The 26,857-nt window shown below is 37.8% G+C and overlaps 1 protein-coding gene across 6 annotated transcripts in view; it reads right to left on the reverse strand.

Moving 5' to 3' along the window:
- Positions 1-21,360, reverse strand: part of GTF3C3 (general transcription factor IIIC subunit 3) — a 74,095-nt gene extending 52,735 nt beyond the window's left edge. For all 6 annotated transcript variants that reach the window (XM_087862261.1, XM_087862249.1, XM_087862252.1 and 3 more), the window contains exons 1-8: positions 21,177-21,360; positions 20,208-20,319; positions 17,688-17,878; positions 16,591-16,714; positions 8,059-8,250; positions 7,384-7,549; positions 4,020-4,167; positions 3,426-3,495 (exon numbers count right to left, since the gene is read on the reverse strand). In XM_087862261.1, coding sequence (XP_087718387.1) covers positions 3,426-3,495; positions 4,020-4,167; positions 7,384-7,549; positions 8,059-8,250; positions 16,591-16,714; positions 17,688-17,878; positions 20,208-20,319; positions 21,177-21,278 — 1,105 coding nt within the window. In that variant the 5' untranslated portion in view covers positions 21,279-21,360. The remainder of the gene's footprint in view (positions 1-3,425; positions 3,496-4,019; positions 4,168-7,383; positions 7,550-8,058; positions 8,251-16,590; positions 16,715-17,687; positions 17,879-20,207; positions 20,320-21,176) is intronic.
- Positions 21,361-26,857: the final 5,497 nt, after the last annotated feature.

Genomic DNA, 26,857 nt, shown 5'->3' on the forward strand with positions numbered 1-26,857 from the left:
CTTCATTATAGTAAAACAATTTTTAAAGTCCTGAGAAATTAGTCAAAGGAATTTTTATCCACATTTAAAATATTTTATATTTTGTAGTTTAGTAAATTCCAAATAAGTTTCCATTTCAGAAAAACACTGATGCATGGAGTAACATCAGAGATTTATTTATCGTAAGTGGTGGAATAAAAACTAAAATTACATTAAAATGAAATAACTTCATGTTTCATAGAATTTGTCATATAAATTATAGAACTCCCTAAAATTATAAAGTCATAGAAGGATTTGGACAAGTTTAATTAAGAGACTATTTTTATTACTAAGCTCCAATACAATAACTGACACAGAAATCCAACTTAAGAAATTTAGTCTGCTCAATGAGAGTCATAACATTTAAATTTACTTACACTAGACTATGAGCTCCATGAAGATAAAGACTAGTCTATCTGACTCACAACTATATCCATAGCACAATTCTGCAGACAGTGACTATGGCATACCTATTAATACAGTGTGTACAGACATATAAATAAAAAATTTGATTTCAGAAATAATCACAAAGTAAAACTAAACTTTATGTTGAAAGTAAGACACATGCCTAAAATCATGTAACTCAAAAAGGCTGAAAATAAAAGGACAAAGATATAGCAGGCAAATGCAAACAAAAAGAAAGTAGGGGTCACAATCTCATCAGACAAGGTAGAATTCAAGTCAACTGTATTTTAATAAAGAGGTAAGAAGGACAATTTACAACGCTACAGGACAGTGCTACTCAAAGGGAAGTCTGGGACCTGTAGTGGTCCACAAGCTGCTACTAGTTCAATCAGGTAACTACAAGAGATCAGAGTAAGCATTTAGACACTTTAGTGGCAATTTGGCAATGCTAAAGAAGGCAGTAGATATTATTTATAGACCCTACAGCTTAAATAATAGTTTATTAACATTTAACAGAAATGTATTTTAAACCTCATTTTATTGTGAACCTCAACAGAAATGCTTAATCAAAAAAAAAAAAAAAAGGTGCTTAATCCACCAATAAATGTTCTCCTTTTCAAAAATGCATACAAAGAACAACCATCTTTGCTCACCCCAGAAGTGTTTTAATGTCCCAGTCTTCTGGATGTATCTTTTCTTTTAAAGTTATTTCGTCAACGCTAAGATGTCAGATTTCAGATGCAGCATTATTTTATATACTAAGAAAGACAAACACCACTACTTAAACTGTGGCATATCATTGATTTATGTTAAGATGTTTCCTGAATTCAGAGGCGCCTGGGTGGCTCAGTCGGTTAAGCGGCTGTCTTGGGCTCAAGTCGCAGTCCCAGGGTTCTGGGATTGAGCCCCGAATTGGGCTCCCTGCTCAGCCGGGAGCCTGCTTCCCCCTCTCCTCCCTACTCGTGCTCTCTCTAGCTATCTCTCTCTTTCAAATAAAGAAAATCTTTCAAAAAGAAAAAAAAAGATGTTTCCTGAATTCTTGCGATTTAAATCATTAAGAATGCAAAGAAAGAAGGAAGGAGGGGTGGATTAAGGAAGCACAGCAAAGTGCTTTCTTATTTTATTTTACTTTATTTTATTTATTTCCTTTGTTATTTTAAATAACAAAATAAAATATATCTATAATGAAAACTTGAATGTAACTCTTTTCCTTAATATTTTCATAATAATGGACAGCAATAATTTTCAACAGGAATGTAATTTTTGGGATGAAAAATCTTAAACAGAAAATATAACTGCAAAACAATTTGAGACTTGGCTCTAGGTTAGACCAGGTCCAAGAAAACTATCAAAATTGGCAGTCTTTCAGATGCCCTAATTCATGCTTTCATGGCATTACAATTCCTACTCCATTGTACTAAAGTTGTACTCCAATCTACTCATTCATACCACCCCTAATACTCAAGATCCTCAACCAAAGCACCTTATCTAATCCTATCCATACCAAGCAGTGCTCTCACAGCCTGTGACCTCTCAGTCTGAAATGCACTTCCCCCTAGGAGTTTACTTAAATTATGCTTCTAGAAAACCTCCTCTGATCTTAGTATATTGCTCTTGTCTATTTTCCCATAATACCAGGTTTACTACAGAAATCATCACACTATTCCTCCTACAATTGTATATACTTCATTTGAACCCCTCTTCCCCTCGAGGGCAGGTAATGTCATTCTCAACTATATACTCCCCACACACCCAGCATAGAACCTTGTAAGAAACTCTTCGAACTAGGCTTCTCATTCCCCAACAACTTTCCTCTTTAATACTTATCTGTCCCATGTCTCATCTTGGGCCTTGTCCTCTATGAATTAGCGTACAAATTAATTTGCAAAAATGAATTACTACTTTCCATTAGGATTGATCATTTAAATAAAAGGCTTTTGTTTTTGCATAATTATGCCTTAACCCAAAATATATAATGATGGAATTTTTAGGCACCATGACAGGCCAGGGAGGGAGCTATTCTGAAGCAGGCAGTACTCAAGTACCAAGTGCCTCCCCCTTCCCCCCCACCACCAAAAGTATCATGGGGTAGAGGTAGAAGTTATTACGTAGGAATTTCCTTACAAGAAAAGGAACATCTACTCTCCCCATAGAGTTCAATTTTGTTACAACCTCAGATAGGGTCTTGCATGCTAATATTTTCACAGAACAGTTAATGGGTGTGATACAAAGAAAAGAGTGTGGATGAGGAAGAGAACCAGAAGAGACACTGTAAGTCACACTTCAGGTATGACTCTTTAACCAGATCCCTAATTACATACTTTAAGTTTTCAAACAATGGACAATAATCATGTTAGTTTCTACTTTTTATGTGAATGCTTAAGTTTGAAGTAGAATTTTTTTCAATGAGAGTATTTTAAGTCCTTTTTGAAAATTAAACTGCTTTAGATCTAAAGGTTTTTGATATGCTGTTCAGTAATCCATTCTTTTTCCACATGTCACTAAAAAGACCCCAGAAAATGAGAAATGCCATGTTCAAATGTATGTATTGAGAAATAAAAAGGGACTAAAAAGAATTTTTAAAGATTTCTTTTGAGTAAATATTCACAAGAAAAACATACGAAATCTTGGGGCGCCTGTGTGGCTCAGTCAGTTAAGTATCTGTCTTCGGCTCAGGTCGCAATCCCGGGGTCCTGGGATCAAGCCCCACATTGGGCTCCCTGCTCAGTAGGGGAGTATGTTTTTCCCCTTCCCCCTGCTACTGCTCTCTCCCTCCCTCACTCACTCCCTCTGTTTCAAATACATAAATAAAATCGTAAAAAGAAAAAAAAAGAAAGAAAGAAAAAGAAAAGAAAAACATACAAAATCTGTATTTTTTTCTGTGAGGAAAAAAATGCTTCCAGGAAAACTTGTTATGAGAACATTCACTATCAATTTCAAAATGCCTCTCTTATAAACAAGAGATGATTATGTACACTATCCTATGCAGAGGAAACTACAACCTTTATTCTCTTCTGAAGTTCCTTCTTCTGTATTTTTTTCCAGCACGATTCCAGAAAAATCAGTAATTACCTAAAAGAATGGAGGAAAAAAAGAAATGATACAATAGATTTTTATGAAAAACCTTTTCACAATGCAAAGATTTGTATAGTTAATTCAAATAATCCTTATAAATGGACTATAAAAAGCAACAGTAAGTCTCTTTAAAATAAGGAACCACTGTGATATATTAACGTTTTTATATCATATGAACTAATGCTTAACTAAGGATATAGAATTCCTCCATATCAAACCAAACTACTTTTCCCAACAGCTTAGGAACTGAATCATAGCAATCAGTCTGGCTGCTGAGTCCTGCTTCTCTGAAGTACAGACATGTCTGGCACCTGTGATAATGGTGAGAGCTCTCATCATACAACTACATGTTATATTTCATATGGAATTACTATGGAATCTAGAAATCTGTTTTCATACAGACCTTAAATATATAATTTAGTATATATATAACTAAAATGAGGAATTGTCAATTTGTCAGAATTTCTAAAATGCAGAAATGTGTCCAAAATCTAACAGAGAAACATATTACATTTTCCTACCTCCAAAGCTTTATCATAATGTTTGTTAGAAATGTACAGTTCAGCTGCTATGTTAACATCTTCCATGGAGACAAGGCCCTGATGTTTTGAGAAAGCTTCTTCAATTATGTTAATAGCTGAAGTAACATCATTGGCTTCATAGTAACTCCTAAAAAAATAAATGACAAAATGGATGAATATTTATTTAATTCAGGTTATAAAATTTATAACCTTGCTTAAACTATCTATTAACTATGATTTCCATTTTCTTAAAATTGGGGAGAAGAAAAACTTTTCTTTAAAATCATAATCACAGCTGATACAGAAAAAAATGGGCAACATCAATATGACAATGTCATCATGTCAAGCATCTCGCTCTCCGAAAGCTACCTCATGTCATTTCAGCTCATTGTCCCATCACCCAATTTCAACAACTCTTCCACTGCAGTGGGATCTACAAAGCATTCGTCTGTTTCACTGTCCTGCTGCTTCGTGCCTTACTTTCCTCCTTCTCCACAGACCAACATTACAATTACTCCCTTGCACATCTCCTCACTTCTCCTCCCCATCTCTCCTTTCTGATGAAGTCATGCGCTAAAACCCCAACCCTTGTTATTCCAAATATACCTACTCCTCACCACCACCTGTCCAGCTGACCATGCTGACTGGACTCTAAATTAACAATCATAAGCCTCAAGTGGGCCCATGGTGTTGATAAGCAATCTTGCTACAGTTACCTTGTCCAGTACTCTTCAAACTTGAATATGCATGCAAAGTAACTGGGGATCTTGTAAAAAGGCATATTCTGATTCAGTAGAGCTGGGGTAGAGCTGAGATTCTACATTTATGACAGACTCCTAGGTGATACAAATGCTGCAGCAAGGCCCCAAGGACCTAGACAATTATTTCTCATCTTCTCCTCTCTTCAAACCTCCAAAACTCTCTGATCCTCACTCTCAGCTGATAACCTTGCTTCTTAGTTTGCAAAGAGAACCAGATCATAACAACTCACACATTCCCAACACATCTTCCTACTTACACATACCCATGGCCATATCTTCCACCTTCCCCACTTATAAGGCTGACTCCCAACTAGATTCCATTCCCTCCAACCTACTCAAGGGTATCACTCAAGCAATCATCCCTTCTCTCATGAACCTTCAATGTGTTTCTCAATTGTGGATTATACCATCTGATAATTTTTCCCAACTTAAAAATTATCTCTTACCCCTAAAACCCATACCAATTATCTCCCCATTCCTCTGCTCCCCTTGTAAATTTCTGCAAAGAGCTGCCCATCCCCCAGAACTCCCACCCCGTCTCCAGTGTCAATACTCAGTCCTCATTTTATATGGTCTATCTGGACTATTTCACATAGATGACCATCCTTCCTCCTTGAAGTGCTTTCTACAATATTTCTAGAATATCATATTCTCTTCATTTCATCCTACTTCACTGACCATTTCCTGTCAGTCTCCCTGCTGTTTCCTCCTCATCTTTCTGACTTCTAAACACTGGAGTACCTCAGGGTTTGGTCCTCAGAACTCTTCCCTTGTCTGTCTGTCTGTGCCTATCTGTCTGTCTGTCTCTCTCTCACATACACACACACACAAACACCATTTCATACCAGAAAATCCTGAGAGCTCAGCCTTCAGAATATATCCAGAATCTGATTACTTCTCACCGTGACCTCCTGCACTTTCATCCTGGACCAAACTACTATTAACTGGTCTCCCTGCTTCTGCCCTTATCACTCCTCAAACTATCCTCAAAATAACAGAACTGATTTAAAGTTTAAGTCAAATTATGCCACTCTTCTACGCAAAACCTTCCAATGACTTCCGAACTCATTCAGAGTAAAACCCAAAGCACAAGGGCCAAGTGACCTTGTCCTGATACCTACCTGCTATGCTCCCTTAAACCTTCAGCTTGTTGTTCCCAGAGCATATCTCTGCACTTGCCATTTCCTTTGCCTTTGACACTCTTTCCTAAATATCTGCTCTCATACCTCATACCTCCTTCAGTTTACTTTCAGGTCACAAGATCGTAACATAGGGAACTGAATCCTTCTCCAATCACCCTATTTAAAATAACATACCCCTACACTTCAACTTCCTAGCCCTTCTCTGCTTCATTTTTCTTCATATCCCTTATCAACATCTGACATATTATATATTTAGTTGTTTCTGTTTATTGCTTGTCTCTCTCAACTGAACTGTAAGCTCCACAAGGGCAAGGAAAATTAAAACTCATTCAATACTGGATCTCCCGGTGTCTTACACACTGCCTAGCACACAATTTATACTTAATAAATATTTCTGCAAGAAAAGTAGCATCTGAGAGAAATCCTAATAAACTGAAGTTACAGTAACATAATTCCATGTAGGAAGGACCTCTACGGCAATGGCAAAACTATACATCCTCACCCTTTCCCAACAAAAATATTATAAATAAAACACGTGGAAAACAAATTTACTACCACAGGTCAAGTAATAGTTCACAAAATAGAGGCTTAGTGGGCTAACCACTGTTTCAGCTAGAGATGTGACTAACAGCAGATAACCTGAAAGTTCCTCAATGCTCATCATATACATGATCAACTTAGGGTTGCCTTGCCTCAACACATTACCTAAAAATGCTTCTAGTATTCCTATATAACTCATCCTTATGATAACAGGGAGTGTTTTCACAGCTAAGCATGTTCATGACAATGGCCACAAGGTTAACAGGGTTAACCCTAAGATACCCAGATGAAGATGGCTGATCCTAGGCTGAAATACTATATAACCGATATCCTTAGAACAGAGAGCTTATGACAAGACATTACTTAGCCGAATGATTCTTGCTTTGCTTTGATGTAAAGCACATTGGAAAAGTAAATGCAATAGTACGTAATATTTTAGAATAAAATATATACCATAGCCAGTAACATGCATCAACTATAAAGAACATTTTTTGTCTTAAAATGTTATTCTCGTACTAAAGTTAAAATGATTATAAAAAAACCCCAGACCACAAACATTTCATTAGCACATTTACAACAAACAATTTAAAATAATATAACTGCAAATGTACGCAACTTTAACTAAGTTATGGAAACCTGGCAACCTAATCATCCTTTTAGAACATGACCTATTTTTAAGCTTCTGAACACTTAAAGGCAATTGTATATACAAATTTTTCTAAGTAATCACACAGCTGACTTTGAAACAGAAAAGTACTGGAAAAAAAAACACTCTACATTTAAGCACAGTATAAAAATATAGGAAGTAAAACACTCTTTGAATCGCAATAAAAAATATACTTTACAAGTCAAATACGTGTTTTGACTTGTAAAATAAAATGATTAATAGAAGCATCTATATATACTTTACTCCAAACTTACTTTGCCATATCTCTGGCCAACTGCATAAAACGTTCTCCATCAGATGGAGATAAAAGGTTTAAAATACGTCTATAACCATCCATTGCCATCTTATGATCTCCCATCTGTTCATAAAGACTTGATCGCTCCCACAGATAACGGACATTAGTAGGTTCATATTTAAGAGCTAAAAAGAAAAAAAAAGAATTACAGATTTACCACAAAAAGGGGTTCATGATACCTGGGTATGACCAATCCTCTTTTCCAAAAATTTAATAAACACTCGAAACTAATTCTCCAACAGAGCTAAGTGGGTTACTCTGGAACAAATCTACTTTCACAGGAACTCTCAACTAGGTTTAATCTAAGACCAGACAGAACCTGACTCTCTCTATTAATCTTCATTTGGTAATTCTAGTGTGATGTTAACCCTCAAGGAACAGCTTAGAACCAACAACAATCTCAGCAGGAAACTGAAGGTACTGTTCTTCTACCAACTTTTGTGCTGTATTAGCTAACAATATAAAGTTGCTGATGAACAAGAAAGCAGAGAGAGACCCCAAATATTTACCTCTCGGATGCCAGAATATAAGGAATAAATCTACTTCACCTAACATCACCCCAGAGTAGCAAGTACAATTATCAATCTATTACGTAACATTTGACCAAACAAAATAAGAAAAACATTTTAATTACCTTTTGTGTAGCAAAAAATAGCCTGCTTAATATTGTCTTGTTCCAGAGACATTTCTGCCAATCTAACCCATTCTTCAGTGTCACTAGGATTTAAGTGTGCAGCAATCAACTCAAACTGAAGAGATTTTTCCATGTCACCTTGGTCCTCATATATCATAGCAAGAGTAGAAAATGGCTCATAAGCCAGAGGAGCTATAAAGAATTAAAAAAACAAATTCTACTGGCTGAAGAAAGAGGCATGAGATGATGTCAATCCCACGGTTCAAACTATGGATCCTTTTTTTTAATGTTTAAACACTCTTTAAAACACTCTAGCAGAATTATACAAACTATTTAATAGAATTTAGAATAAACATCGGATTAAATATACTTTACTTCATGTTTACACATGATTAGTGTTTCAGTATTATTATCTCTGAGCAAAGTGTAATTTCATGAAAACCTCTACTCTCCATTATGTACCCCTCATAAAAATCCCCATTTGCTAAGGCTAAACATGACTCAATAACTCAGCAAGTTCACCTGAAAGAGCATCATCACATCAGTGTTTAATCTTCATGATCCAACAACCACACATGTATGGGATGAATGGACTAAGGATAACTAAACTGCACCTAAACTGAGGATATCAGTGAATAGTTAATCTGCATTTCTGAAATGTTTCTGAAATGAAGTTCTAAGATCACAAGGGATTAAAATCAAAGGTAATTGTTAAAAATAAACAATTATAAACTGGAATAAAGGAACAGTAATATTGGAAAGTAGAAACCAAACAAAACATCCTCAAGAAAAAGTTTGGTTAATTTTGTTTCTGATGGGGTAGAAAAGAAAAAGCAGTGACCTCAAATTATCCTAATGAGTAATCTAGGAAATTTTTTTTTAAGTAAGCTCTATACCCAACATGGGGCTTAAACTCACGACTCCAAGATCTAGAGTTGCATGCTCTACCAACTGAGCTGGCCAAGTGCCCCCAATCCAGGAAATGTTTAACAAGATTTTCAGGAGGGTTGGCTGGGAAGACGGTAGAGCAGGAGGACCCTAACCACACCTCATCCAATGGATACAACTAGATAACACTCATTTCAGCATAAATTATGCAGAAAATGATCTGAAGACTGACAGAACAAATGTCACAATTAAAAGTAGAAAAAGAAAAAAAAAGTAGAGAAGAAGCCACATCAAAGAAGGAAGGAAGGGCAAAGACACAGTCTGGGAGAGAAATGGATGGGGCCATCCACAGTGGGGAGGAAGCCGGTAGTGTGGAAAAGGGTGAAAAATAAGACCTTCACAGTGAAGAGCCTAAATGAAAGAAGAGGATCAAACCACAGCAAGAGACCAAAGCAAAACAGATATAAGTTATAGGCCTGACAGAGAATTTAAAATAATGATCATGAAGATACTCACTGGACTTGAGAAAAGAGTGGAGAACCTCAGCGAGGCCCTTAACAAAGAGACAAAAAAGAGCCAATCACAGATAAGAACAGGAAAAAATGAAATTACGAATATACTCGATGGTTGGGACACCTGGGTGGCTCGGTCGATTAAGTATCAAAGTCTTGATCTCAGCTCAAGTCTTGATCTCAGGGTTATGAGTTCAAGCCCAACGTTGGGATCCTACTTAAAGAAAAGAAAAGAAAAGAAAAGAAAAGAAAAGAAAAGAAAAGAAAAGAAAAGAAAAGAAAAGAAAAGAAAAGAAAGAAAAGAAAAGACAAGACACTTGATGGAATAAACAACAAGCTAAATGAAGCAGAGGAGCAAATTGACAACTTTGAAGACATAGTATTAGAAAGTAACCAAGCTGAGCAAAGGAGAGGAAAGAAAATTATGTAAATTGAGAATAGTCTTAGGGAACTCAATGACTCCATCAAGCATAACATGCACATTATAGGGATCTCAGAAGAATTACAGAGAGACAAAGGGGCAGAAAATTTATTTGAAGAAATAATAGCTGAAAACTGTCCTAATCTGGGGAACAACACAAATGCCCAGATCCAGGAGGCACAGAGATCCTCCCAACATGCAACCCAAGGAGGTTCACACCCAGACACATAGTAATTAAAATGGCAAAAAGTAGTGATAAAGAAAAAATTTTTAAAGTAGTAAGAGAAGGGGTGCCTGGCTCAGTTTGTTAAGCATCTGACTCTTGATTTCAGCTCAGGTCGTGTGTGAGGTCAAACCAGACAGCAGGCTCCATGCTCAGCGGGGAGTCTGCTTTTTTCCTTCTCCCTCTGGCCCAACCCCTGCTCGTTTTCTCTCTCTCTAAAATAAATAAATAAATCCTAAAAAAAATGCAGCAAGAGTAAAGAAGACCGTTATATACAAGGGAAACGCTATACAACTATCAGCAGATTTTTCAGTAAAAACTTTACAGGCCATTAAGAAAGTGTTACCATATATTCAAAGTGCTGAAAGGGAAAAATGTGCAGACAAGAACACTCTGTCCAGCAAAGCTATCACTCAAATTAGAAGGACAGATAAAGAGTGTCTCAGACAAAGAAACACTAAAGGAGTTCATCACCATTAAACCAGCCCTACAAGAAATATTAAAGGGGACTCTTTGAGTGGGAAGGAAAGAATGTAAGAGAGAATATGAAAAGTAAAAAACACAAAAGCAGTAAAAATAAATATTTCTGTAAAAATCAGTCAAGGTTTCATAAAATAAGAGGATGTGAAATATGATACCATATGCCTAAAATGTGGTGGGGAGAGGAGTAAAGAATGGATTTGAACTTAAGTGACCATCAACTTCATATAGACTGCTATATGCAGAAGATGTTATACACAAATCTAATGGCACAAATCAAAAACAAGTAATAGATATAGGGATAAAAATAAATAAAGAGAAAAGAACCAAAGTAGAGCATTAAAGAAAGCCAACAAACCATGAAACAGAGCAAGGGAAGAATCAGAGAAAATCTATAGAAACAACCACAAAACAAGTAACAAAAGAGCAATAAATACATACCTATCAATAATTATTTTCAGTGTAAATAGACTAAATGATCTAATCAAAAGACATAGGGTGGCAGATGGATAAAAAAATAAGACCCATCTATATGCTGCCTATAAGAGACTCATTTCAGACTGAAAGACACCAGCAGATTCAAAGTGAGGGGATGGAGAAACATTTATCATCCAAATGGAGGTCAAAAGAAAGCCAGGATAGCAATACTTATATCAGACAAAAAAGACTTTAAAATAAAGACTGTGGAGGGGCACCTGGGTGATGCAGTCAGTAAAGTGTCCAACTCTTGGTTTCAGCTCAGGTCGTGATCTCGAGGTTGGGAGATCGAGCCCCACGTGAGGCTCCAGCTGAGTGGAGGGGCTTCAGAGTCTCTCTCCCTCTTCTGCCCCTCCCCTCCATGCACACTCTCTGAATAAAACAAAGACTGTGGGGCACCTGACTTAGTCAGTAGAGCTTGAACTCTTGATCTCAGGGTTGTAAGCTCCAGGCCCACATTAGGTATAAGCATTACTTTAAAATTACAAATAATGATAATAATAATATGAAATAAAACAAAGACTGTAACAGAGACAAAGAAGGACATTATATAATAATAAAGAGGCCAATCCAACAAGAAGATCTATCAATTGTAAATATTTATGCACCTAACATGGGAGCACCCAAATACATGAAACAGTTAATAACAAACACAAAGGACATAATAATAATACAATAAGAGTAGAGGCCTTTAACACTCCACTTACATCAAAGGACAGATCATCCAAACAGAAAATCAACAAAGAAACAGTGGCTTTGAATGACTCCCTGAACCAGATGGATTTAACAGACATATTCAAAACTTTCCATACTAAAACAGCAGAATATATACCCTCTTCGAGTGCACATGGAACATTCTCCAGAACAGATTAGATATTAGGCCACAAAACAAGTCTCAACAAATTCAAAAAAATCAAAGTCATACCACGCAGCTTTTCTGACCACAATGTTATGAAAACTAGAAATCAAACATAGGAAAAAATCTGGAAAGAGCATAAATACATGGAGGTTAAATAACATGCTATCAAACAATGAATGGATCACTCAAGAAATCAAAGAAGAAATAAAAAACTACATGGATGGGGCACCTGGTGGCTCAGGTGGTTAAGTGACTGCCTTTAGCTCAGGTCATGATCCCAGGGTCCTGGGATCACACCCCATATCAGGCTCCCTGCTCAGCGGGGAGCCTGCTTCTCCCACTCCCTCTGCCATTCCCCCTGCTTGTGCTCTCTCCAGCTCTCTCTCTGTCAAATAAATAAATCTTAAAAAAAAAACAAGAAACAAAAAACAAAAAAACAAAACAAAAAAAACCCAACATGGAAATAAATGAAAATAAAATACAGTGGTCTAAAATCTTTGGGAGTCAGCAAAAGTGGTTCTAAAAGGGAAGTTTATAGCAATACAGGCCAACCTCAAGAAGCAAGAAAAAATCTCCAATAAACAACCTAACCTTATACCTAAAGGAGCTAGAAAAAGAACAAATAAAACCCACACCCAGCAAAGGAAGGAAATAATAAAGATAAGAGCAGAAGGGAACCTGGCTGGCTCAATGGGTAGAGCATGAGTTCTTGATCTCGGGGTTGTGAGTTCGAGCCACAGAGTGGGTGCAGAGATTATCTAACAATAAAATATTTTAAAAAAGAGAGCAGAAACAAATGATACAGAAACTACAAAAACAATAGAACAGATCAATAATTCAGAACAAAAGCTAGTTCTTTGAAAAGATCAACAAAATTGATAAACCTTTAGCAAGACTCATCAAAAAAAAGAGGATGCAAATAAAATCATAAATGAAAGAGGAGAAATAACAACCAACACCACAGAAATACAAACAACTGTAATAGAATATTATGAAAACCTAAATGCCAAAAAATTGGACAACTTAGAAGAAATGGATAAATTCCTAGGAACATACAACCTACCAAAACTGAAGCAGGAAGAAAGAGAAAATTTGAACAGACCAGTTAGCAGCAATGAAACTGAAGCAATAATCAAAACTCAAAAAAAAAAAAAAAAAAAAAAAAAAGTCCAGGACTAGAAACCTTCATATGCAAATTCTACCAAACATTTAAAGAGTTAATACCTACTTTTCTCAAACCATTCCTAAACATACGAGAGAAAGGAAAACTTCCAAATTCACTCTATGAGGTCAATATCACCCTGATACCAAAACCAGGTAAAGACACCACAAAAAAAGAGAACCACAGGTCTCTATCTCTCATGAATATTGATACAAAAATCCTCAACAACATATGAGCAAACCGAATCCAACAATACATTAAAAATCATATACATTCAAATGGGATTATTCCCAGGATGTAAGGGTGGTTCCTTATTTGCAAAACAATCGTGATTGTTAACAAGATAAAGGATGAAAACTACATGATCATTTCAATAAATGCAGAAAAAGCATTTAACAAAGTTTACAACATCAACTCCTGATTAAAAAACCCTCTGCAAAGTAGGTCTAGAGAGCACATACCTCAACATAATAAAGTCCTTATATGAAAAACTCACAGCCAGCACCATACTCAATGGTGAAAAACTGAGAGATTTTCCCTTAAGGTCAGAAACAAGACAATGACATCCACTCTCAGCACTTTCACTCAACACAGTACTGGAAGTCCTAGCCACAGCAATTGGAAAACATAATGAAATAAACACATTCAAATTGGTAAGGAAGAAGTAAAGCTCTCATTATTTGCAAATGACATGATACTATATACAGAAAACCCTAAAGACTCCACCAAAAAACTACTAGAATTGATAAATGCGTTCAGTCAAGTCACAGGATACAAAATCGATACACAGCAATCTGTCACATTCCTATACACTACTAATGAAGCAGCAGAAAGTGAAATTAAGAAAACCATCCCAGGGGCACATGGCTGGCTTAGTCGGTAAAGCACGTGGCTGCAGATCTCAGAGTCATGAGTTCAAGCCTGATGCTGGGTGTAGAGCTTACTTTAAAAAAAAAAAAAAAAAGGAAGAAAACAAAAAAAATCCCATTTACAATCACACCAAAAACAATAAAATATTTAGGAATAAACTTAACCAAAGAGATGAAAGACCTGTATTGTGAAAACTATAAAACACAGATGAAAGAAATTCAAGACATTGCAAAGAAATGAAAAGACATTTCATGCTCAATGGATTGGAAGAACAAATATTGTTAAAATGTCTGTGCTACCCGGGTGTCTGGGTGGCTTAGTCAGTCAAGCATCTGCCTTCAGCCTGGGTCATGATCCCAGGGTCCCGGGATGGAGTCTGGCATTGGGCTCCCTGCTCAGCAGGGAGTCTGCTTCTCCTTCTCCTTCTGCTCCTCCCACCTGCTCGTTCTCTCTCTCTCTCTCTCTCAAATAAATAAAATCTTTTTAAAAAATGTCTATCTTACCCAAAGCAATCTACAGATTTAATGCAAACCCTATCAAAATAGCAATAGCATTTTTCATAGAACTAGAACAAACAATCCTAAAATTTGTATGGAACCACTAAAGACCCTAAATAGCCAAAGTAATCTTGAAAAAGAAAAGTAAAACTGGAGGTATCACAATTCCAGATTTCAAGTTATACTCAAAGCAGGAGTAATTAAAACAGTGTGGTAGTGCCATTAAAATAGACACATAGATCAATAGACTAGAACAGAAAACCTAGAAATAAACAAGAATTATAAGGTCAATTAATCTTCAACAAAGGAGGAATGAATATATAATGGGAAAAAGTCTCTTCAAAAAATGGTATTAGGAAAAATGGACAGCTACATGTAAAAGAATGAAACTGGACCACCTTCTTCAACATACACAAAAATAAACTGAAGATGGATTAAACCTACATGTGAGACCTGAAACCATAAAAATCCTTGAAGACAGCACAGGCAGTAATGTCTCTGATACTGGCTACAACATTTTCCTGGATATGTCTCCTGAGGCAAGGAAAATAAAAGCAAAAACAAACTGTTGGGACTACATCAAAATAAAAAGTTTCTGCACAGCAAAGGAAACAATCAACAGAACTAAAAGGCAACCTAGTGAAAGGGAGAAGATATTTGGAAATGACATATCCAATAAAGGGATAGTATCTAAAACATATAAAGAACTGATACAACTCAATACACAAAAAAAATCCAATTTAAAAATGGCCAGAAGACATGAATAGACATTTCTTCAAAGAAGACATCCAGATGGCCATAGACATATAAAAAGATGCTCAACATCACTCAAAATCAGGGAAATGGAAAGCAAAACTATAATGAGGTATCACCTCACACCTGTCAGAATGGATAAAATCAAAAACACAAGAAACAACAAGTGTTGGCAAGGATGTGGAGAAAAAGGAACCCTCGTGCACTGTTGGTGGGTATGCAAACTGGTGCAGTCACTAGGGAAGACAGTATGGAGGTTCCTCAAAACATTAAAAATAGAACTACCCTTGGACCCAGGAACTATACCCAAAAAATACAAAAACACTGCAATGTTTATAGCAGCATTATTTATAATAGCCAAACTATGGAAGCAACCTAAGTGTCCATTGCTAGATGAATGGATAAAGAAGATGTGTATGAGAGAGAGAGAGAGAGGGAGAGAATGGAATATTATTCAGCCATAAAAAAGAATGAAATCTTGCTATCTCCAACAACACGGACAGAGTAAGAGAGTATGATGCTAAGTGAAATAAATCAGTCAGAGAAAGACAAATACCATTATGATTCATTCATATGTGCAATTTAAGAAACAAAACAAATGAGCAAAGAAAAAAAAGAGAGCAATGAACCAAGAAACAGACTCTTAACTATAGAGAACAAACTGATAGTTACCACAGGGGAGGTGGGTGGAGGGATGGGGAAACTGGAGATGGGGATTAAAGAGTACATTTATCATGATAAAAAAAATAAAACAAAGAAAAAAAGACTTCTAAAAGGACCCTCACCCAGATAAAAGGAAATGCCAAAATATGGAAAAGATAAATTAAGAGTTCCCTGTATTACAACTACCCAAGCCACTATGCAGGGCATTATTTGGCAACACACCAGGAAACCAAAATAATAAATATAAGTGATTAGTCAAAAAGTCACTTCTTAAGATATCCTTCCATATGCCCAAGATTTACAGTTTAAAGTTTATACTGTGTCTTTTACCAAAAAGTAGATTAAAATAATCTAGCTGTGACTAATCTGGAAAGTGAAAGAAAAAAAAAAAGAACACTTTTAAGTGGTTTTAACATGTGCTGGCCATATTTAAAAAAGACTAATGCTATAAAAGTCTAAAACCCCAAAACGAAACATTAAAAACAAACAGAAACAGAAAAGAAGCCTGGTAGAGTTCAATAAATATTAATATTTCTTTAAGCCATATTCAGATTTTCATTTTCTTGGTAATGACTTCTACTCAATGTGAAAGTGGCATATCACTGTTGTAACAATCACCTCCAAGCTTCTGAATATATTTTCCAAATAGTACAGTGAAGTGCTCCTCCATTTATTTTAAAAGCCACACTATTAAACTGCTATACTCAATAATCCCCATAAAAAACACCTTGTCTTATGATTTCCATGCACATCAATATCGCCTCTTCACGTTCTCCTCGAGCAAAGCGAATGTTGGCTTCACCCATGAGACCCCTCAGAGCCCTGGGAAGTTTACTTCGAGGCCTTTTCTCCTACATAGAAAAAAAAAATGACATTTAGCTAAAATATAGTAATATCTTAGATTTCAATTCCAACCAAATTAATAAATGCAGAAGATAATGAAAATGAAATTTCCCTCTAAAACTTATCAATATTGTAAATTGAGAATCTAAGGACTAAATGACTACAATACTGACTCATTACCATTAAAATCTGTATTTCAGGAAAAAGTCTAAAATTAATCTCGGTAAAGAAATTATTCTAAAATACTCTCCAAAAAGGAATACCTCAGAAAACTAAAACAAAAAACAAAAACAAACTTCCTACAGTATAAAGTTCAAAGCACAGGAAAATATATGAAGAAAGCAAAAAGCAAAGTGATCAGGAACCACTAATTACTATTTAGAATAATAACAAACGTAGAACCTGATGCTGCAAATGGATTTACGTGCCAGGAAACTTCTTATAATATAACCTATGAAGATCTTCCTTCCTTCAAATTTATCTACTCAAAATAAACTTGGTTAAAAAAAATACCATGTTATATTGGGGCACTTAGTCCGTTAAGTGTCTGACTCTTGGCTTTCGGCTCAGGTCATGATCTCAGGGTCAGTCATAAGATGGAGCCCTGCACGGGGCTCCGTGCTCAGCAGGGAGTCTGCTTGAGATCCTCTCCCTCCCCACTCCCCCACCCCAACAACCCTGCCCAAGCACACACATGCGCTCTTACACTCGTATATAAATAAATCTTTAAAAAAATATGTCAAGTTATAATATGAACTTTTTAATAGCAAAACCATAGTATATTTTGACACATGCATAATTGAGGTTTTGCATTTTCAAAAATCTGTACAAAGAAACATAAGAAACCAGTAACAGTTGTCTCATTTTTCCTTTCTCACAGTTTGAATTCTTTCCAAATATATGTATAATTTAAAGATTTCTTTTTCAATTACTATGTCACATTTTTATATTCCATTTATAAATACTAAAATAAGTATTTACTTTCATCATTTTCTTGGTTTCACGATTGAGAACCATCTCTAGTACAAACACATCGCCTGCAGTGGGTTGCTCAGGTGTTTCTTCCTCCTCCTCCTCCTCTTCTTCCTCTTCCTCCTCATCATCTTCATTCTCTCCAAGCATGGAAGCAAAAACCTTGTGAACTGACTTACTGACTCCATCTGACATTTCTCCTGAAGAAAGACACATTGAGGATGCTGGATAAATGAGATAGTGAATACGTTTAAGGAAGGACAAAATTTTTTAAAAACCCACATATTCTGAGCAACAAATAATTATTCTCATGAAATCTTAACAATCATCTTCAAGAATTCTGAATATCCAAAATAAATATAAAGAGAAATGTGTAAGATATAACACTGCCAATCAATAAAATTTATTCCAGTAATAGAAAAAAAGGGGAAAAAATCATGTGATCATTTTGATAAGGAGAAGCATTTGATAAAATCCAATACTCATTCCTAATAAAAATTCTTAGTCAACTAGAAATGGAAGGGAATATCTTGAATTTGATAAACAGTATCTACAAAAAACTTTCCACAAACACAGTTAATGGTGAATTATTCAGTTATTAGAAATAAGATGAGGGAGGATGCTATCACCACTCCTTTCAACATTTTGCTGGAGGTCCTGGATAATGTAGAAGAGAAGAGGCATAAAGATGGAAAGAAGAAATAAAACTGTCATTATTCACATGTGATGTGATTATGTACATAGAAGATCCAAAAGAATGTATGTACAAACTGCCAGAATACATGAATTAAGCCAGGTTCCTGGATTCAAGGTCAATACACAAAAATTAACTGTAGTTTTTCTATCAGCAATAATGAACTGAAAATTAGATTAGAAGAAGGCCCTATTTGCATGGTGTGTAGGAAAGGTACTCAAGAGCAAGAATTTAACAGCGATATTCAATAATGTACAGGAAAAAAAAGACAATTAATTCTGGTGGTCATATATTCCAATTAGGAGACTTTGTCAAATTTGTTCAAAACTTACCCTTCTTTTGTTCTGAATATATGTTCACACTCACCAAGGGTCCTGACAGAGTTCTGGGATGATTCCTTCCCGGGAAATGGGGAGCTTTATATCCTAAAAGGACTGATGGGATTATTTGAACTGAGGCAATCTAATACATGTATGCCTGACTGCTCCTGATGAGCAAGAATAGACTCAGTCCCTTTTTTTAAGGGAGGGCCTGACGGCCACTTCTCAGGGGCAGCTTTAGTCAACCAGGACTGGGAGGCACCCAGTGGTGCCTGCTACTACTGTTATACCTCAAAGACCTGATGATGGAAGAGCTATTCCTCCCCTCAGCTGATAAGGAAAGACCCACAAGTTATTAGAACAACTTCAGCCCCCTTTTCCACCCCACTTGCCTGAAAAGGTAAGAAACTATAACCCCAATTTGCTCTCCTTTTTGCCCTTTTTTCTCCCCTTGGTCATAAGGAGGCAGGAATAAAGCTTATTTTCTGTCTATCCTATTAGTATATATTCTCTGTATAAAGAGAGCTGTTTGCGGGGGGTGGGGGAGGGGGAAGCCTCTACTTCTACTCCCTAGAATTAGAAAGTTCAATTTAGTTCTCAATCAGACACTATACACAAAGTTACTCTAATTGATAGTTCAGTATCCCATGTAACTTGTCACGGGTAAATAGATACTATGAACTATTATCAGTATTCTGATGACTAGGAAGGTATATCGATCATTAGAAATTAATGAATTTGCATACTAGTTCATCAATTAGACTCTGATGGCTTTAATTAGTTTGGGACTAACTAAATCCAGTATCTGGACATGCAGAGCTGAGGACTGGATCCTAGAATGAGGCAGCATAACAAGACACCTGTACTGTGTGTAAGGACCCATCTGGGCAGCCAACAGGACTTCCACTCTGGCATTTCTATCTTATCTCCTATAACTAAAGCAGTGGTTTGGAAGCCACTTTGTATAGAAGTATAAACCATTACAACTTGGGGAAGTACAGTCTGGAAGTAATTAGTAACTGAAAGAGCCAATTTAAAAAACAGTGACTCCAAAAAGGCTCCCAAATACTGATGTCAATTTGAAACACTTTTCCACAGGGCACCTGTGCAGCTCAGCTGGTTAAGCGACTGACTCTTGATTTTGGCTCAGTTCATGATTTCAGGGTCCTGGGATCCATGGCATGGGGCTCTGCACTCAGTGGGGAGTCTGCCTGAGGATTCTCTCCCTCCCCCTCTGCCCCTTCCCCTGACTAGGGCATGTGCATGCTCACTTTAAATAAATAAATCTTAAAAAAAAAAGAAACACTCCTCCACAAAAATAACCCACAAAAGTAACCATCACCATATTCAATAACTCCACAAATATTTATTGAGCACCTATTATACACCATGCACTATGCTACTGATAGACCAGGTAATCAACAACAAAATACCACTGCAATGGAAAAATAATTTTTTTCATTAAATTATTAGGTACTTAATATTTAGTACAGGTGGCAAATGATTTTAACATACCTTCGTTGACATCTTTGCCTCGTGATTTGGTGGAGTCAATTCCTGATGATGATGGAACTTCAGAGTCATTTGGGTTTTCTTCAGCTGATAACTTTCCTTTTTCCTGAAGACTCTGTGATTGAAAATTAAAGATTCCAAAAAATAATGCAGATTTCGTTTTCTCCAGTTGGGAATAGAGCATTTCCCTCATTTTCTATAAAACTTGAGCTCTGCAAACACATACAGTAAGTGGAATCCAAATTTGAATAGTCAAAGCATTTCAGAGTTAGATCTCATCCGCATGGCTGTCTGCATCAGTTACTTGTAAAAAATAATTTAAAATACCTTGATGATTTCATGAATCTACACATTGTATCCTACTTTTTAAATGAAAAGAGATGGATCATGATTAGCTGCATGAATTAGGAAAGAAGCCACCAGTTAATTTCAAAGGGTGCGATTATTTTTATTTTCCCTCGGACTTCATATAAGCTAGAAGATAAGGAAAGTTCAGATATTCTAAAGTATGAAAAATTATGTGAGTGAAGATTCTGTTATCAGACAAGAAAATTCGTTTTGTGGAAGATTACATCACACCACTGGGAGATGTGTCAGAAACTGGCCCTCGGTTGAGAAATTAACTGCCGCGTAAAGGAGGGACGTGAGCTGCTCACCCGCACTCAGAAAAAAATTTAGCGGCAAAGCTACGACTAGAAACAGAAACTGACGGGGTGAAGGAGGAGGGGGGTGGGGAGAAAGACAGAGGGAGAGAAGAGGTTACCACAGAAACAAGCTTTTTGGTGGGGGAAATTTTTAAAGAGAAGCTTAGCACAAGGATGAGAGGTGAGAACCGGGGTTTGGGTAAGAAGGGGAAGCAGCTGCTGGGAGTTCCGGCCCTCCCCATCACAACAAATGGGGCCCTCTGGGTCCCCAACACCTAGGTGTATTAGGGCGACAAGACAGGAGAATCCTGGCCTAGCATCGCCTCACTTTCTTCTCGCGGGTTTTTCTCTCTTCTCTCCGCCTTTCGAACTCCTCAAAGGAAATCTTCCCTTCCAGGTAGTCGATGAGCTCCGGACTGAAACCCGACATGTCTGCGGAGTGCAGCTATACAGCACCAGGAACCGGGGGAGAGAACCGGAAAAGCAAGATTTTATCCTGCTCCGGGGCGCCGAGAGAAGCGACACGGCGTTCTCCTGGAAAACGGGCCCGGCTGGCGCTGCAGCCGCCGCGCTCGGGTTCCGCGGGAGCATCTGGTCCGGCTTCCTTCCAGGCGACGCGAGTGGGATCTTCTGGGCGGAGTCCGGTAGTCCGGGCCTGGCGTGCGGCGCTGGCTTAGACCTCCTATTTAAAATGACTGGGGAGTTAAAAAACAAAAAAAAGCTTTAAAGAAATTTTCCTTAATCTAGATCGTTTCCCTCAATTCTTCAGTAGGATTCTTACTCCCAATCCATTTCCTTTTCTGAATGTTCTTTAATTTCAAGTTTGCTGTAGTGATTATTTTCTTAACTGAACCATCTGCACTGCCACGTACGTTACACTTTCCATTTTTCTCCTGGCACGGAAGGCGAGAGTCCTCTGGCAGTTTGTGCTCGAAATCTCATCTCCTCCACCAACGGCACCATCAGTTTTCCTGTCTTCCACGAATCCTCAAACTCCCTTTCCTCAGGCCCCCTCTCAGTCCGTAAATATCAGGACTTCATGTTCCACCTATCAGTCGTACCTAAGTTTTCTTTTCTTAGCAAACTTTTAGAAAGAATCAAGTGTTTAATGTGATTACCATACACTCTTGCCCATTTACTATAGGCCGTGTACCGGCTTATGCATATTACATACGTAGCTCAAAATAATCCTTAAAAACGGATGTTGCTATTCTTAAAGCCAAAGTCCCATATTATCTAATAAGCTACAGAGCCAGGATGTGAACCTTGGCCTATCTGACCCCAAATGTCATGCGTGGAATTAATATGGTATATGGCCTCCCTTCAGTACAACTATTCTTCACCTCCTGAACACTCCTATGCTCTGTATTTTACCTTGTATTGTAACTATTTTTCCGCTGTCCTGTTCTAGAGACACTATCAACCTCTTGAGAACAGTACTACCTGATGCATCTTTGTGAACTCTAGTAATCTGTGCTCAAAACACATTTATGAATTAAATTAGATGGAATTCAAAGTGTGTTGGAAATGGGAAAGCGTTGAGGTATGGGGAATGCATCTTGACATAAAGCTAAGTTTAAAGACAAGTTACAAGGAGCCGGTCACTTAGCCATTAGTACCTCTTTCTTACAATCCAGATGAGAATAAGCAACGGAACGACGGCAGCATGAGAGCCGTGACTCCAAGACTTCCAGGTGAGAGAAAAATACCTCACGGCTAGAAGTCATTCCCTTTCTCATGATGAAGAATCCTCAAGACTCTACTTGGGCATAAAATATGGAGGCTAGCAGGGTGGGTTGGATTAAGGTTCTCAACAGAAATCATTCATAGGGAAATTATCCCCTGAATTTCTCCAGGCAATCAGGGAACTGCACCTAAGAGAAGTCAAGGGTCTGGTCCTAACTCTCCTAGGGGAAAAGAAGGGAGTCAAGAGCAGGAAAGATGCTCACCTCATAAGAACTCCCTCCTAAGACCCAGATGGCTTAGACCAAGTTGTTTCATTATTAGCTCCCTCGAAGATGGAATAACACTTGTGAAGCTGTAGATTCATGTTGGGCAGAATAGAGAACAGGGAGCATGGGGTGGAAGGACAGCTTTTATTCTGTTGATAAAGAGACAACACCAAAATGGAATCACTTGTGCTAAACCCACATCACAAAACCAAGACTTAATACCTAACTTAGTTACAGTTTCAACCTCTCTCAGGAGTAGAATTTTTTTTGTTTTAAAATTTTATTTATTTATTCGACAGAGAGAGACAGCAAGAGAGGGAACACAAGCAAGGGGAGTATGAGAGGGAGAAGCAGGCTTCCCGCTGAGCAGGGAGCCCAATGTAGGGTCCAATCCCAGGACCCCGGATCATGACCTGAGCCAAAGGGTGGCTGAGCCACCCAGGCACCCCTCAGGAGTGGAATCTTAAACTGGTCAATCGGTAATTACCTGGTCAGCACTAGTGAGGTGACCTCACTGCATGAAAGACCTCTGCTGTCCACTAAAAGGAGGTGACCTTGCCACAAATAATCCACTCTCTGCTAGTAACTTCCTTGTCCACCTTCTTCTAGCTACAAAAGGCTTTCATTTTGTACAGCTCTTTGGAGCTCCTTTCTATTTGTTAGATGATGCCCAACTTATGGTTCATTGAATAAACCAATAGGATTTTTAAAGTTTACTTTAAAGTTTGAATTTGGGTTTTTTAAATTTTATTTTTATTTTATTATTATTAATTTTTTTGACTTCAAAATGGATTTTATTTTTTAATTTTTTAAATTTAAATTCAATTAATTAACATATAATATATTATTTGTTTCAGGGGTACAGGTCTGTGATTCATCAGGCTTAAATAATACCCAGTGCTCATTACAACACATACCCTCCCCAAGGCCCATCAACCAGTTGCCCCATCCTCCCCCAACTCCAGCAACCCTCAGTTTGTTTCGTAAGATTAACAATCTTTTATGGCTTGTCTCCCTCTTCATCTTGTTTCATTTTCTTTCTCTTCCCCTATGATCCTCTGACTTGTTTCTTAAATTCCACATATTAGTGAGAACATATGATAATTGTCTTTCTCTGATTGATTTATTTCACATAATACCCTCTAGTTCCATCCACTTCATTGCAAATGGCAAGATTTCTTTTTTTTATTGCTGCGTAATATTCCATTGTATATATATATACCACATCTTCTTTATCCATTCATCTGTCGATGGGCATATGGGCTCTTTCCATAGTTTGGCTATTGTGGACATTGCTGCTATAAATATTGGGGTGCAGGTGCCCCTTCGGGTCACTACCTTTGTACCTTTGGGGTAGATACCCAGTAGTGCAATTGCTGGGTCATAGGGTAGCTCTGTTTTCAACTTTTTTTTTTTAAGATGTTATTATTTGACAGAGAGAGAGACAGCCAGTGAGAGAGGGAACACAAGCAGGGGGAGTGGGAGAGAAAGAAGTAGGCTCCCAGTGGAGCAGGGAGCCTGATGCAGGGGCTCGATCCCAGGACCCTGGGATCACACCCTGAGCCGAAGGCAGACGCTTAACGACTGAGCCACCCAGGCGCCCGTTTTCAACTTTTTGAGGAACCTCCACACTGTTTTCCAGAGTGGCTGCACCAACTTGCATTCCCACCAAGAGTGTAGGAGGGTTCCCCTTTCTCTGCATCCTCACCAACATCTGCCGTTTCCTGACTTGTTAATTTTAGTCATTCTGACTGGTGTGAGGTGGTATCTCATTGTGGTTTTGATTTGTATTTCCCTGATGCTGAGTGACGTTGAGCACTTTTTAACATGTCTGTTGGCCATTTGGATATCTTCTTTGCAGAAATGTCTGTTCATGTCTTCTGCCCATTTCTTGATTGGATTAATTGTTCTTTGGGTGTTGAGTTTGATAAGTTCTTTATAGACTTTTGGATATTAGCCCTTTATCTGATATGTCATTTGCAAATATCTTCTCCCATTCTGTTGGTTGTCTTTTGGTTTTGTTGACTGTTTCCTTTGCTGTGCAAAAGCTTTTTATCTTGATGAAGTCCCAGTAGTTCATTTTTGCCTCTATTTCCCTTGCTTTGGAGACATGTCCAGCAAGATGAATTTGGTTTTAAACACTGCTATGGAACACCTTGTAGACACGAAAGTTCTTTTACAACTCAGACTACAGCAATATATCTTAAAAAATTGTAATCTTTCTGTTTGTCTTTTCTCCACTTCCTTGTAAGTGATTTGTCCCCTGGTGAGTCAGAGGCATCCGCATTACTTTGAGATGAAGCGGAATTGTTCTAGAAGTAACGAAAATAGCAAGAAGAAACATTTCAGACTTTCTGACTGCTTTTGGGAATCAAAATGGAATGTCTGAAGAAAGCAGAACATTGAATTTGTGCTATGACAATAGAATTAAGAGTACACAAGAAGAAGATGACTCCATCCTTTCTCCTTGTCAAGGAGAGGAAATGGAAGGGTGTGACCCTTTTGGGGAGATAATTTTTCCATAATTATCTCATTTCTCTGCAAAAGCTTGTGATAACTTTCAATCTGGGCTATATTTTCAAAGATGTCTGTAGAACAAACAACCTTGAATGACAGAGAAATTATCTTTCTCTGGGGCAGAGAATGGATTTGTTTTCTGACAAGTACAATAAATATTGCCCCTCTGGGGCAAAGGTTGGGCATGTTGCTAGTAGCCCTTTATAAAAGTGGGAATTTCCTAAGTTTGGGGTTCCTCAGCTATGGCACAAACCCACTTGTATGCAGTATATACTTGAACGCACCTCCATGTGGCTCCCATGATACTTGGGGGACAAGGAGAACCAATGTGGACGTAAAACTCATGCTGCCTGCAGCACCATGAGTTATAAAGTCTGTTGCCTCAGCCCAAGAGTCTCACATGTCTGACAGAATCTGAAATTGTAGTAGGATAGCGTGCGGCTTATAAGTAGAGAACCTCACAGCCTTAACAGTTCTTGACTACCCTAGATCTGGGGTAGGGGATGACTGGTCATGTCCTGAGAATGGGGTACTCATCAAAGAGAAACAGAGTCAGTGTTGAAAGGCTGTCAGAGACCTATGTAAAGAATTACCATGGGCCCCTTGAGAACCTGGATCACATGCAAAACATTCATTTTCATTGGAGGAAACATGACACTTCTGCTGTTTTCCTAGCAATGGCTCTCAGCCAAGATAAAAATCACTTCCCCAGTGGGCTTTTAGAAATGTGTGTAGGGAAGTTTTGGTTTTCAAAATAATGAGGCAGGAGTGGGGAAATGACTGATATACAGTGTCTGAAGACCAGGTGTGCTAAATGGTCATACAAGTGGAGACTTGTATGTCCTTCCCCAGTTGCCAATAGCATCACCACCAAGAAACTCTAGTCAGTACGGAGTGCAGGCCTTCCATCAACAGCTACCTACCAATGGTGAGGAGTTTTCCAGAAGAAGGATGCATGCTCCTGCCTTGAGACTTTGTAAGTTCCTAGCTAGAAGTCCATGTGGATGCTCTTCCTTTTCAAAGGTCCTGAAACATAAGCATTCCCTTTGTGAAGGTATTGACACCCAAGGCGGGGGTGGTAAAAGGGAAAGGGAAAAGCAGCCTCTGGTACTTGAATAGAACTGGACAGTGATAAAACACTCCTTACCACTCTACCCTTTATCTGAATAGCTTATATTTTTATGAGGAATAGCTCACCATCAGTAATCACTTATATCTTTTAAATGGTAGAAACATAATCTTGACATTAACTAGAAGCAACTTCTATTACTGTGTGAATAATAGCAGAATAGCACACCTTCACTTCACTTCAAGACATAGCTATTGAACACGTGCTACATGCACAGCATTGTGCTAGGTGCTGGAAAATAAAAATGGCTTAGATATGATCTCTGCTCACAAAGACCTCACAACACCCCAGGGAAAACAGGCACATCTACAACTACTTAAAACAGAACAAAGTAGGTTTGCCTGGGTGGCTCAGTCAGTTAAGCGTCTGCCTTTGGCTCAGGTCCTGATCCTGGGGTCCTGGAATCGTGCC

Source organism: Ursus americanus, chromosome 1 (genome assembly GCF_024610735.1).
Source record: "Ursus americanus isolate L20-20 chromosome 1, mUrsAme1.1.p, whole genome shotgun sequence".
Taxonomy (NCBI): domain Eukaryota; kingdom Metazoa; phylum Chordata; class Mammalia; order Carnivora; family Ursidae; genus Ursus; species Ursus americanus.